The following is a 12,315-nucleotide window of genomic DNA, read 5'->3' as shown; positions in this document are numbered from 1 at the left end:
GAACAACTTTGTAGTTGGGAGTTTCTCTAAAAAATGTCTAGAAAAAAGTTAAAATTTCAAAAGCTCAAAATCCCTTCCAATGGTGAAGAGCTCGACGAATGAAGAAGAAGGAGGAGAGAGAAGATTATGAGATTGTGTTTCACTTTGTCCATTTGTCACTTAAATCACTTAAGTGGGTCCCACACGTTGCTTAACTTTCTTAAATCATCTAATTTAACCCACAAATTCATAACCTATGTATTTTTCTCGTTCACGTCATATTTTTACTGCCTAGAAATACTGATCATATTCTTGCGCTTATCGATACAATTATACCGCAGTATTTTACACCGACAAATCACTATTCATCAAATTTTCTGAAACTTGCCTATCCACTCGACTTTTCGTCCTGAATCCATTTTCGGCATTATTTTTACCATTTGAGGTCTTCTACTCAATTTTTTTTGCCTAGGGTTACGTGTTTGGTAAATTACCATTTTACCCTTCTTATGCAATTTGACTCTAATCTCAGGATTTTCACTAATCTTACCCTTTAAACTACATTTTCATATATATATATATATATATATATATATATATATATATATATATATATATTAATACATTTACAAAATACGAGGTGTTATAGAGCAAGGTATAATATTCTCAAGAATAAAGAAATTGTTATATTTTATCTGACCTTATAAAACTTGGGATAATATTGAAGGATAACAGCTTGAATGATAGGAGAGTAATATATATATAGGAAAAATAAAGTAAGAGTAGAAGAAATAAATGGAAATGTTTCTATTTGTAAGGCACGCACTAAATGCATAATAATTCACTCCCTTTCATTCATATACTCAACTATTTTGATTTTTTTTATATATACTTGTCACATTCACGTAATCATTTTATACATAATACCACCTCAAAAAATCTAACATTACAGCAACAAGTAATAACTTACTTTGTTTACATATTATGATGATGGAAAAATATCCTTGCTGCTTTTGTTTGAAATTCCAAATTAGAACATAACAATAGAGCTCCTATACATAAAAAGATTAATGAACAAAATGAAAAAAAAGATTACAACTCAATCTCTTCCAACAAAAGTTTCAAGTGAGATTCAATTGTCATACAATAAAAATATTAGTAGACAATGTTATCAAAAGTAAAATTAATTTACTATCGAGGAAGATATTCGGTTATAGACATTTCATTGATAGAGAATGGTGTGGGATTGTTGATAGATTGACTGGAACATGATTCATCTACAAATGATTTTGGACTCATTTCATTGTGCAAGACAAATGCAGGTTCTTGTGGAGTTGGTAATTCAATAAAATCACTGCTAAGATATGAAACAACGATTGCCATTGTAGGTCTAGCATTAGGGTCCTGTTGAATACATAATAAACTAATTTGAATGCCCTTAATGACTTCAATTTCATAATAATTTTCCTTAATATACGAGTCCAATATACTTAGTTGTGTTTGATCCTTCCACTGTCTCCAAACCTGTAACAAATTGACAAATAACATAACAAAATCATTACATATCATTGTGTTTGAATCAACCCAATGTACATTGGATATATGGCATAAAAGTATTAATGCAAGGAAACAAATGGTTAGACTATTATACTCACATAACTCAAGAGGCCACCAGCAACACAATGTGATTCATATGAACCTACATTCTTTTTTCCAGTAATAATCTCTAAAACCATGACTCCAAAACTAAAGACATCTGATTTCTCAGAAAATTGCCCGAGCATTGCGTATTCCGGAGACATATAACCACTATAAAATAAAAATAAATAAATTTGGTTAAAACATACCTTAAGAAGAGGTGAGAAAGGAAAGTAAGTGGATGATCAATATCAAAACTTACTATGTTCCAAAAATTCTATTTGTACTTCCATGGTCTTCATTCATTTCAACAATTCTAGCCAAACCGAAATCAGAAATTTTTAGAATCATATTGCCATCTAAGAGAACATTACTAGGTTTTAGGTCACGATGTATAACTTTGAGTCGAGAATGTTCATGTAGATAATGAATTCCTTGAGCAATTCCTCGTATAATATTATAACGTTCAAACCAGCTTAACAACTTTTTCCTCTGAGAATCTACAAAATTGGTCAGGTGAAACATGTAAGAGTTAAACACGATTTGTAATCAGTAAATTGAATTGCATCAAGTTCATATAAAAGCATATATATATATAACGCATGAATCTAAATAATAATTAATTGAAGAGTTTAAAGTGAAAAGTGTCAAACCAAATAAAAAGTAGTCAAGGCTCCTATTGGGCACATATTCATAAATAAGCATTTTCTCTCGTTCATCAACACAAAAGCCAATGAATTCCACTATATTTCTATGTTGAAGCTTCGCTATCAATAAAGCTTCATTCTTGAACTCATTAACACCTTGTTTAGAACTTCTTGAGAGTCTTTTTACAGCTATTTGTCGTCCATCAAGAAGAATGCCCTAAAAGTATAAACTATTATTTAAAGGAAAAATAAGAATATTAAAACAAATTTTATCACATTTTCTAACCTTGTAAACTTCTCCAAATCCACCTTTGCCAATCATATGCTCATCTGAAAAGTCATTGGTTGCTACTTCAATCACAGCCAAATCGAATTGCAGCTGCTCCAGAGTGAAACTTTCATGACCAACTAGATCAAACATGATTCAATTGTTAAACTATGTTGTCACACTTCTAGAAGCTTAAGAAGCATAGGTTTAAAAAAAAAATTGTAATACATACAGTTTTCTCTAAGAATAGTCTTATGGCTCTTTCGTGCTTTTCTCTTTAGAACATAGCAGCCAAACAAGAAGAACAACACCGAAACAAATGTGGGCACAACAATCAATATTATTGTTCTAGACCGGCCCTTCATTTTTTCTGCACAAACCAAACAACACATGTCTTACTCACATTGAGTAGTATAGTTTATGGCAAGTCATGATATGTTGATAACAACATGAATAATCAAACAACAGCCATTTGCGTAACCATTCCATCAATTTGCTTGATCTTAATTTCTAAATTTTAACGATATCTTCCATTTATAAATTAATGAAAACATACACAAAAATAAACAACTATAGCTAAAAGATTTAGTTAAGTTGACAAACTTTTTATATAGACAAAATTTTCTAAAGGTATATATTGTGATTAAGAATAAATGAATCCTAAGTTAATATTGTCACGTCAAAATCACTTACGGTCAAATCACTGTATTTCTTTTTACTCCCTATTCTAATATTTTTTCCCTCTCATCTCTAAATATCTCAACAATTAAATTTATCTCACATGATATAATCATATTAAATAACCATGAGAAATCATATTAAATAATCATATTTATTATCATTTAATTGGTGATAACAGTACTTAAGATTCTTGATTATCAAAGCATGGCCTGGTTTGCTTCGTGAAGCACATCTGCATGGAACTTCTTTGTAATATATGTTACCTCGTTAATATTTTGAAATTGATGAATTTTTAAAATACTCAAGTAACTTCCTTTAATTTTATAATATAAAAAAATTCTTATAGAAAGATACATATATATAAACTATCTGGATCAGTTCAATCAACAAGCAGACATTATTATAATGACCATAGTTAAACCATAAAGCTGGTTAAATGGATAAATTGGTAAGAATCATTTAAAACCAATGAAGACTTGTAAAACACAGTCAGTTATTTGATGAAAATAAAGAAAAAAATAAGCTAAAAAATTATAAATCACTCGTAATGAGGAGTTCGAATGTTGTTTTTTAAAAATATATATATATATATATATATATATATATATATATATATATATGTTGTAAAATTATTTCTGCCGCTGCTTTACGTAGAATAACGACAGGTGTATGGTTATAATTCTCTATATTTAATGCTTTCATCTTTTGTATGATTATGATTCCTAGCATTTAATGTTTTCACGTATATATATAGGAAGTATTTGATTGCTGCACGTACAGCCAGTGGCGGACCCGCTTGCGGGCAAATGCCCGCAAGTGCAGACATAAAATTTTTTATTTCAATTTTTTTTTTGATTGTAGGTCCTTATTTGTCTCTTGGTTCAATATATATATATTAGGAGTAAATATTCTTTTAAGTCCCTAGCAAAAAACATGGTCCCCATTTTAGTCCCTTACAAAAAAAATTAGTCTCGAGGTCCCTAAAAAATTTAAAGTGGATCAATTTAGTTAAAATTGTGGTCCCTCAAAAATTCAAAAAAGACTTACATTAGTCCCTTAAAAGACCAAAAGGGGTCCACTTTGAATTTTCATAAAGACCAGGTGACTAATTTTTTTTTATAATGGACTAAAGTGGGGATTAAATTTTTTGTTAGGGACCAAAAATGATATTTATTATTATATTAGTTAGCAACGTAGCACCGTACGGAGATGATTAAAAAAATGTAGCAACGCAAATTGATTAGAGAGAAAAATTATTTTTCCTCCGCTGTCACGTACCCATTCACATGCTCTCTCCATCCTTGTTTCCTTTTTCATTTTTATAAAAAGAGAGGATTGATTGCAGGTTTGACATTCTCAAATAAGTTAATATCTAGAGACGAGACATTCACTGTGATTTTTCTTGCCTTCTGTGCAGGTAGTGTTGACTTATTTATTCACCACTACAAAATAATAGAATGATGATGTATGGATGTACTAGAGTATATTCTCATATTTGTTTTGGAGGATTGGTAAGATTTAGGGGGGGAGAAATAATTGGTCAAACTATTGCCTGCAGCTTGTTATGGAAGCAACTAGATTATGGTCGGGTTTAAACGTTGATTTAAACTTTCTTTACAAAAAAAAATTCGGGGCGCTGCCCTCGAACCCCCGCCACTAAATGTGCGGACATAAAAAAAATTTCCTGGTTCCATCACTGCGTAGAGCAGCTGCAGAAATGTAAATTCCTATATATATATATATATATATATATATATATATATATATATATATATATATAGAGAGAGAGAGAGAGAGAGAGAGAGAGAGAGACACACACACACACACACGGGCATAGATCTTTGGACTCTAGTGTAAAACTTAGAAGTCATACTCCCCATTTTGACCATTGATTTTTGTCCATCTAACGGTTATAATTTATTGTTATACAAATTAATTAATTAATATTAATTTCAAATAAATGATAACAGTTAAATGGGTGGAAATCAACGGCTGAAATGGGGAGTAAGACTTCCAAGTCTTACAATCATTAAATGCACGAAAATCAACAGTTAAGATTTGATATAAGACTTATTATTCTTATACCGGTGTAAGTTAATTCTTTCCATATATATATATATATATATATATATATATATATATATATATATATATATATATATATATATGAAAAGTGTTTCTCATGTCAAATGAGATAAAGTTATCTCCTGCAACCCAAGACGACATCGTTTTGATGTTGCATCATGGGAGTCCTTCCCCTCATGGTGTAGAGAAATTTAGTGAAGATTCAGAGTCAAATATATTTTTAACAAGGGTAAAATTGCAACTTTTTTTTTTCTTTGAAGTCACAACTATTTACATGACAAAAAATAGAAAAAGTTCTTACAGCTAAAGGATTCTATAATTTTGAAGTGGGACGAACACTAATTACATTACCAAAAAAATAAAAAATAGTATTCAAATCTAAAGGTTTGTATAAACTTGATGGGGTCGATTAACCCCTCCCTTGCTTCACCACTGTTAGGAGTATCTTAATGAAGCTCTCAATGAATCCCTCAACAATCTTGTAAAGGCTGATATCTAACAAAAGTTCAACCACTAAATATATTGTTATGCAGAAAACACTGATGAAAATCCAAACTTAAACTTTGATGTCTTGCAAGACTCTCGGGACTCCTTAGATGAGGGGTTTGAAAATTTTCAAGGCCATAAGAAAGTTTTAAAGAATATCTAAAATGGAAAAGAATTTGAGAAAGAATCCATTGTGTTAACTAGAGAAAAAATGAACTTGGATGGTCATCAGCCCATTATTGATAGTGGATTGTGATAAAAAAAAAAAAAAAAAAAAAAAAAAAAAAAAAAAAAAAAAAAACCTATTTCGAGTTGAATTGCGTCAAAGAAGTTGGTGTGTGAAGTACAATACTAATATAATAATATTTATCTTGGTGCATTTGTTTTGATATGCTTTTTGATTCTAACTTAACTATAAGATAAGGTTTGTAACGCAATATGTTGTATTGATAGTGGATTATGATAAATAAATAAAATCCTATTTGGAGTTGAATTGGATCAATTTTGAGAAGAAAAAAAATTGTTATGTTTATGACATAAAAGCCCACATTCTAGAAGGTCCAATAAGGGCTAATAGCTAAGAGGAAAATTATGCAAAGATTCTCTAATCATACTAATCCTAATATAACAACAATGGATCAAGAACTGGACCTCCAATATTCATATAAGACCTAAAAATCCACTTATGTCGGTTAACCTATCTATAAATAAAGGGTTAAGCTAATTAGGTACAGACATTGTCATCACTTTCTCTCTTAGATATCACTATGCACACACCTCACCCTTTGGCTATGTCGTTATAATAATGCACAGTGATATATTATTCTCTAAGGTATCTCCCCTATAAGTACTTAAGAGAGCGCATCTAGATCCAATATTAACATACAAGTTATCAACTTGACATATCTATCACTAGGAGAGAACATTAGCGTCGTCGTGTGGGAATTCATTAAATTTTGATTTCCACCCAATTATGATAAACAAGCACCGCGTAAAGCCACCAGTAACTGCTACAGTCGCAAGAAAGTCGAACCTCTTCATAAGAAGGGTTTGATAAGGGAAGGGTTTCAGGCCCCAGGACCTAAGAAGGTCCAGCCACGCGCACATATGTGGCCGAGCTCCAGGTAAACCGGCAACAATAATAGCTCGAAGATCGGACGAAAAGGAAAACCTAAATTCTCGGCCTCAGTCCAAACGAGCATGTGTCAGAAAGATCGATTGCAAAGGTCATCATCAAGTTATATTGCTAGGCAAAGCTCGTTGCCAGGATTCACACAAGGAGTAACTTGATGCACTGCACAAGCTCCCAAATTGTTTTTTGTTTTTCACGATTTTGCTTTCAATTCTAACATGTGCAGTTTGTCAATTAACAAATAAAGATGGGACCTTGGCGGTGGCTAGCCAAGACATAAATGCAAGGAATCATAAAGAACAAAAGCATCAGAACTCGGCCATGGCAATCTAAAGAAAGATCGGCCAAAAAAGGTTGAGGGACGAATATCAGAACAGATTCTTCAATACCCGAGTCATGAAACTCGGTACAACTATTCAAAGGCAAAGTTAAAATTCGAATAAGGAAGCATAAAAATACTCAATATGACCCAGAAAATACCCAAAGAATAGAATCCAGAGCACATGAATTCTATAAAAGTATCGCAACTCGAAAAGGGCTAAGACCACGACAAGAAGGTCAAAGGAAAAACACCTCCACGAACCTCAGTCAAAAAAATTTGACCAGCATGAGAAGCCAACACTGCAGAGATGAGTCTAGACTCACTTAGCACCCAACATGGACCAGGACATGATTGGATCCCCATATCGAAGTATGACAAGTTTGATCTCGAATACACTTGGAGAGAATAACAGCAATCACCAATTCAACCAATAGGAAAATTGTCGGAAAAAGAAGACAAGTCCATCAACATATAGATAACATCTATTACACCCTGGTAGCCTAGACATCCAGACTACCAGGATGGGAGACACCTGTTGTAGAACTGACATAAAAGGCCCAATTTTAGAAGGCTTAATAGGGGCAAACAACCAAGAGGAAAATTACGGAAAGATTCCTTAATCGTACTAATCCTAGTGCAACAACAATGAATCAGGAACTGGACCCCTAATATTCATAAAATGGCCACAAATTTACTCATGTCAGGTAACCCATCTATAAATAAATGGTTAAGCTAACCACGTATAGACATTCTCAACCCTATCTATATTAGTTGTCACTGTACACATACTGTAAGAACTCGCACCGTTAATTAAGAAATTTAATTAATTAATTAGGTGATTAATGAGATAGTTCCATAATTGACCCTAATAATTATGAGAAGGCTTAAATAATTATGGTAAGGGAATAATAATGCTGAAAGTCGCTTTTCTGACGAAAAATGCAGATACTGGTTCTGCTCCACGGTATAAATGCGTACCGATGAAGTATCCCGGAAAATTATTATATGTATGGAAGTATTCCTAGAATAATATATAAGACTAGTAAAACAAGTTTCAGGTTGAAATAATGAGAAATGGTGTCAGAACTGATATTGACTATGTAAAAGCGCGTACCGAAAAGGTGCTGTAAAAAATAATATAAAAATATGACAAATCTTAGAAAAATGAGTAGGTTCAGAATCCTAAGTTTGGGATTAAAAAGCTAAGCGTAGCTATTAGCGCTAATACAGTGTGATTAAAATTGATAGCCCTATAAATATGAGGGCACATGTCCCTAGGTCAGATTTTAAAACATGTTGCGCCTCCATTTCTGAAGTTGGTTGCCTCCCAAGCTTGTCACCTTCTCTTCTCCTCCATTTTTGTGAGCAAAGACACCGTTTCATTCAATGAACCTTCACCTTAGCACCTTGAGATAGAGTGAAGTGGACTTGTGAGTGAGTGAGACTCCCATTTTCTGAGTGTTCTGCCTCTGTTGTTGGAATTTGTGGGCTGACTTCCATGGCTTGAGTTGTGGAAGCCATTTTCCTTGATTGTGGGAACTCAAAGTGGTAACCTTTGTGAAGAAAAACTAAGTTTTGTGTGCCATTTTCGTGTACTTCAGTGGTCAGCACCTTAGGAGCTGAAGTGGGAGCTCCAAGAGCATTCCTTTTATGTTTTGAACCTTTGGGATAAGTTGTTGAACCTTGATCATGAGTTTTCATTGTTAAAAGTTGAACCTTGGCATGTTTAATAAGATAAACAAGTAACCAACATGAACATGAACCTAAAAGCCTATAAAGATGCATGCTTTAACGTTCTTATGTGTTAAAAGAGGAACCTTTGGAGTGATATCTCGCGAAATGCAGAAACTGCATTCTGTCGCGAAATACCCAGATATTGATATTCGGATATTGGGTTGGAGATATCCGGATATAAATATCCGGATATGGATCTCCGGATATGTCCCCGACAAATATTCAGATATTCTGAGAATTTCGAGACAGTAACGGTACTGTTCATACAGAATGAGATTTTGGGTTTGTGGACCCAATGGGGAATGGTTTATATGCATGATGTGTTTTCATGTATTGCTTTATTGAAATGCTTTTGAGCTGTTAAGTGCAAATGCCTAGGATATGTATATGATGTTTCGCCTAGACGGGATGATGATCATGTGGGCAGGTACGACATGGGTGTGTACTATGTGGGTAATAGACGTGTGTAAATCTTGCATTTCTCTGGCCAGTAGAATAGTTAACTCACATGACATGATTATCTGCTGCATTGCACTGATTTGGAACTCATATTGTTAACCTGCTTTTAGAACTTGTATTGCACATGTAAGTGAGCTTGGGGTGGGGAAATCCTTGAGGACCCGTTGCCTTACTGAGATTTCTGTTTAAAGATCTCACCCTACGTTTGGGGCGCTTATTTCAGGTCCAGGTAACCCAGGGGCTGAGACCTCTAGCGGCAGGAGGCCGGAGCTTAGTTGATTGATATGCTTGCTGATTATGCTGATGTACCTGTTTAGTGATTATACCTTATCCTTTATCATGCTGTTTGTTTTGAGACTTGATGAGTATGTTGTTTATTGGTGAGCATGAGGATTGTCCATGCCACATTGATTTGACGATGTTTAAGTTTTTTTGAGTTGTATAAACTATCAGGATCTGTCTGATCTACGTGTTGTAGTTCCGTGACTAGAGACCCACATTCAGTTATTTATTTAATGAGGTATTTCAGTTAGTTGTTTAATTGCAATTTACATACAGACAATGTTTGGAAAAAGAATTAAATAAGCAACTTGGTAAATGATAATGACGTCATAATTAAAAAGAAAAACATATTCCGCATTTTTAATTAAGTGTGGCTTATTACGATGACATGATAACAAACCGGGTATACACGGGGTGTTACACATACCCTACCCTTTGGCTATGTCGCTATAATAATAAACAGTGATACGCTATTCTCTGAGGTATCTTCCCTATAAGTAATTGAGAGAGGGTATCTAGATCCAATATTAACATATCAATCATCGACTGGATATCTCTGTCACTGTGACAGAACAAAAACAAAAAAAAATTCGATCCAATCCTATCAGTTTTCTCATTTTACCATACAATGGTTTTAATTCTAGTTTCAAATTCAATTATGTCCAATTTAGTCTACAACATTTTAGATTGTTTTATAAAATAAAGAAAAAGAGAAAAAAAATTAGAGAAATCAATAATACAAGAGATTATCAAAGCCTAATTCTTCAAGGATTGTACCTGCGGGTCTTGATGGAGAAGGACTAGCTGGCGTGGGTGGCTGAGCTTGGTCACCATCTCTGTAAAATTGGACCAATTCAAACCTGAGATTGCAGCTAGGATATAGAACTCTCCCCACTACGCTTCCCAAATGAGACCATGGGATTTCTGTTCCAATGACATCTGCTAGACACCCCTTGCAATCATCACTAGACAAATCTTGTGTACATTGAGCAAGACTATAAACGGTTTGTAAGTCATTCAACTTTAATGACTTTGTTCCATATCTCTTGTCACTGTCCCCTGCCATGATTGCCACTTCTGATAATGCATTCGATACTGCAAAATTGAAGAAGCTTTGCTCCTGATTGGGGCTTGAGGTACTGGTGATATTCAACTTGAAAAATATAGGACTTCTGTTTACTACGCTGAAGAAATTCCAATAGGAATAACGAAGCAAACAGTGACTGTACCAAATTATAGCCTCTTGGAACAAGTGGCACTCTGAGGATATTTGATGTGTTGCGTTTAGGACACATTGTTCACAGAGAAGAGAGGGGACATCACCTCGGCACATGAAGAGGCCAAACACTGTGTCAGCAACATTAACGTTATGAAATCCATTGCCACTGGTAGCATTGGAAGACAAGTAAGAGAAGAGGGTCTTGAGGTATATTTGGAAAGTGCTGTTGGTAGTGAAGGTTTTATTACTTGAACAATTGTGTGAAAGATAAACAGGGTCTTCTGAAAATCTTGTATCTGCATCTGAAGTATGTGTTACAGGAACAAGCATTGGTGCAGGCATTGATGAGGGAACAGAGGAGAGATAAAAGGGGTACATTTCATACCTAATATTACAGCTTGGGTTAAGAACTCCACCACCTATCCTTCCTTCACAGCACGATGAAAGTTCCATTATTGCTCCACTAAGACATGTTCTGCAATCATGGAGTGAAAGATCTGGTGTGCACTGAGCTAGACAATAAAGGGATCGAAATCCAGACACAATTGCTTCCTTTGTTGCATATTTCTTGTGACCAATAGGAGCACGAGCTGCTTCATCAGCAGTTTCATTCATGGTCAAAAACAATAAATGCATGAAGCTTTCAGGGTTTGAGACATTGTCTGTGTTCAACAGGTAAAAACTAGGCTTTGTGGCAAGGGTGGAGAAGAAATAGGTGGTGGAATACCAAACCATGCACTCGTCGTACCAAATCACACCTTCTTTGGATAAGGAGCACTCTGAGGAAAGTTTCTGGGTTGCATTTATAACACATTGTTGACAGAGCTGAGAGGGGATGTCACACCTGCACATGAACAATCCATAGATTGAGTCTGAGGGGTTTTCGCCAATGAATGTGGTGTTGTAGAATTGGGTGCTGCCAGTGGCGTTAGATGTTAAGGAAGAAAGGAGAGTCCTAAGGTTCAATTCGAATGAGGTATTGGTTGTGGTTCTGTTGCTGGAGCAATAATGGTATAGATAAAGAGGGTCGTCAAGTGCTTCAGTAGTTATAAAACTGAATATGCTAACAAGGATAATGGGGAAGAAAATCTTATAGGAAGCCATGGATGTGTTATTGGGTGGATGTCAATGTTGTAGTTTATGGTTTGTGAAATATTTTTGGTCTCCTCTATTGTGATGGCAAATGGGGTGTACTTGTTGAATTTTGTAGATATACTTGGGAGTGTAACTTGGTTTGGGTTTGGAATAGCAGAGGCACATGATCCTACCAAGTCAATGATGAAGTAAGTCAAGCAAAGAATAAATGGTAAAGTAAAGATGAGGGATAAGCTTTGGGCGTAGAACATGGGGTTGACGACCAAAAAGTCTCATCAAAATGGTTAT

At 34.3% G+C, this 12,315-nt stretch overlaps 1 protein-coding gene across 1 annotated transcript; it reads right to left on the bottom strand.

Annotated features, from left to right (window-relative positions):
• Positions 1-1,170: 1,170 nt before the first annotated feature.
• LOC133295732 (cysteine-rich receptor-like protein kinase 25) lies at positions 1,171-12,036 on the bottom strand. The gene is made up of 7 exons (XM_061494585.1): positions 10,491-12,036; positions 2,765-2,902; positions 2,551-2,672; positions 2,271-2,481; positions 1,880-2,117; positions 1,635-1,788; positions 1,171-1,503 (listed from the first exon to the last, which is right to left on the bottom strand). Exons 1-7 carry the CDS (start codon positions 12,034-12,036, stop codon positions 1,171-1,173), a joined length of 2,742 nt encoding a protein of 913 aa, XP_061350569.1.
• Positions 12,037-12,315: the final 279 nt, after the last annotated feature.

This window comes from Gastrolobium bilobum, unplaced genomic scaffold (genome assembly GCF_033153095.1).
Source record: "Gastrolobium bilobum isolate Gb01-03AN ecotype WA unplaced genomic scaffold, APGP_CSIRO_Gbil_v1 utg12459, whole genome shotgun sequence".
In the NCBI taxonomy this organism is placed as follows: domain Eukaryota; kingdom Viridiplantae; phylum Streptophyta; class Magnoliopsida; order Fabales; family Fabaceae; genus Gastrolobium; species Gastrolobium bilobum.
This window is presented reverse-complemented; position numbering and strand designations above follow the sequence as displayed.

Excerpts from the sequence above, each read along its gene's own strand:
- LOC133295732 (XM_061494585.1), bottom strand. The coding sequence starts at position 12,036 with ATGGCTTCCTATAAGATTTTCTTCCCCATTATCCTTGTTAGCATATTC. Across the intron at positions 2,673-2,764 it reads GACTATTCTTAGAGAAAACT|TTGGTCATGAAAGTTTCACT; the intron begins GTATGTATTACA and ends TGTTTGATCTAG. Across the intron at positions 1,789-1,879 it reads AATAGAATTTTTGGAACATA|TGGTTATATGTCTCCGGAAT; the intron begins GTAAGTTTTGAT and ends TTTATTTTATAG.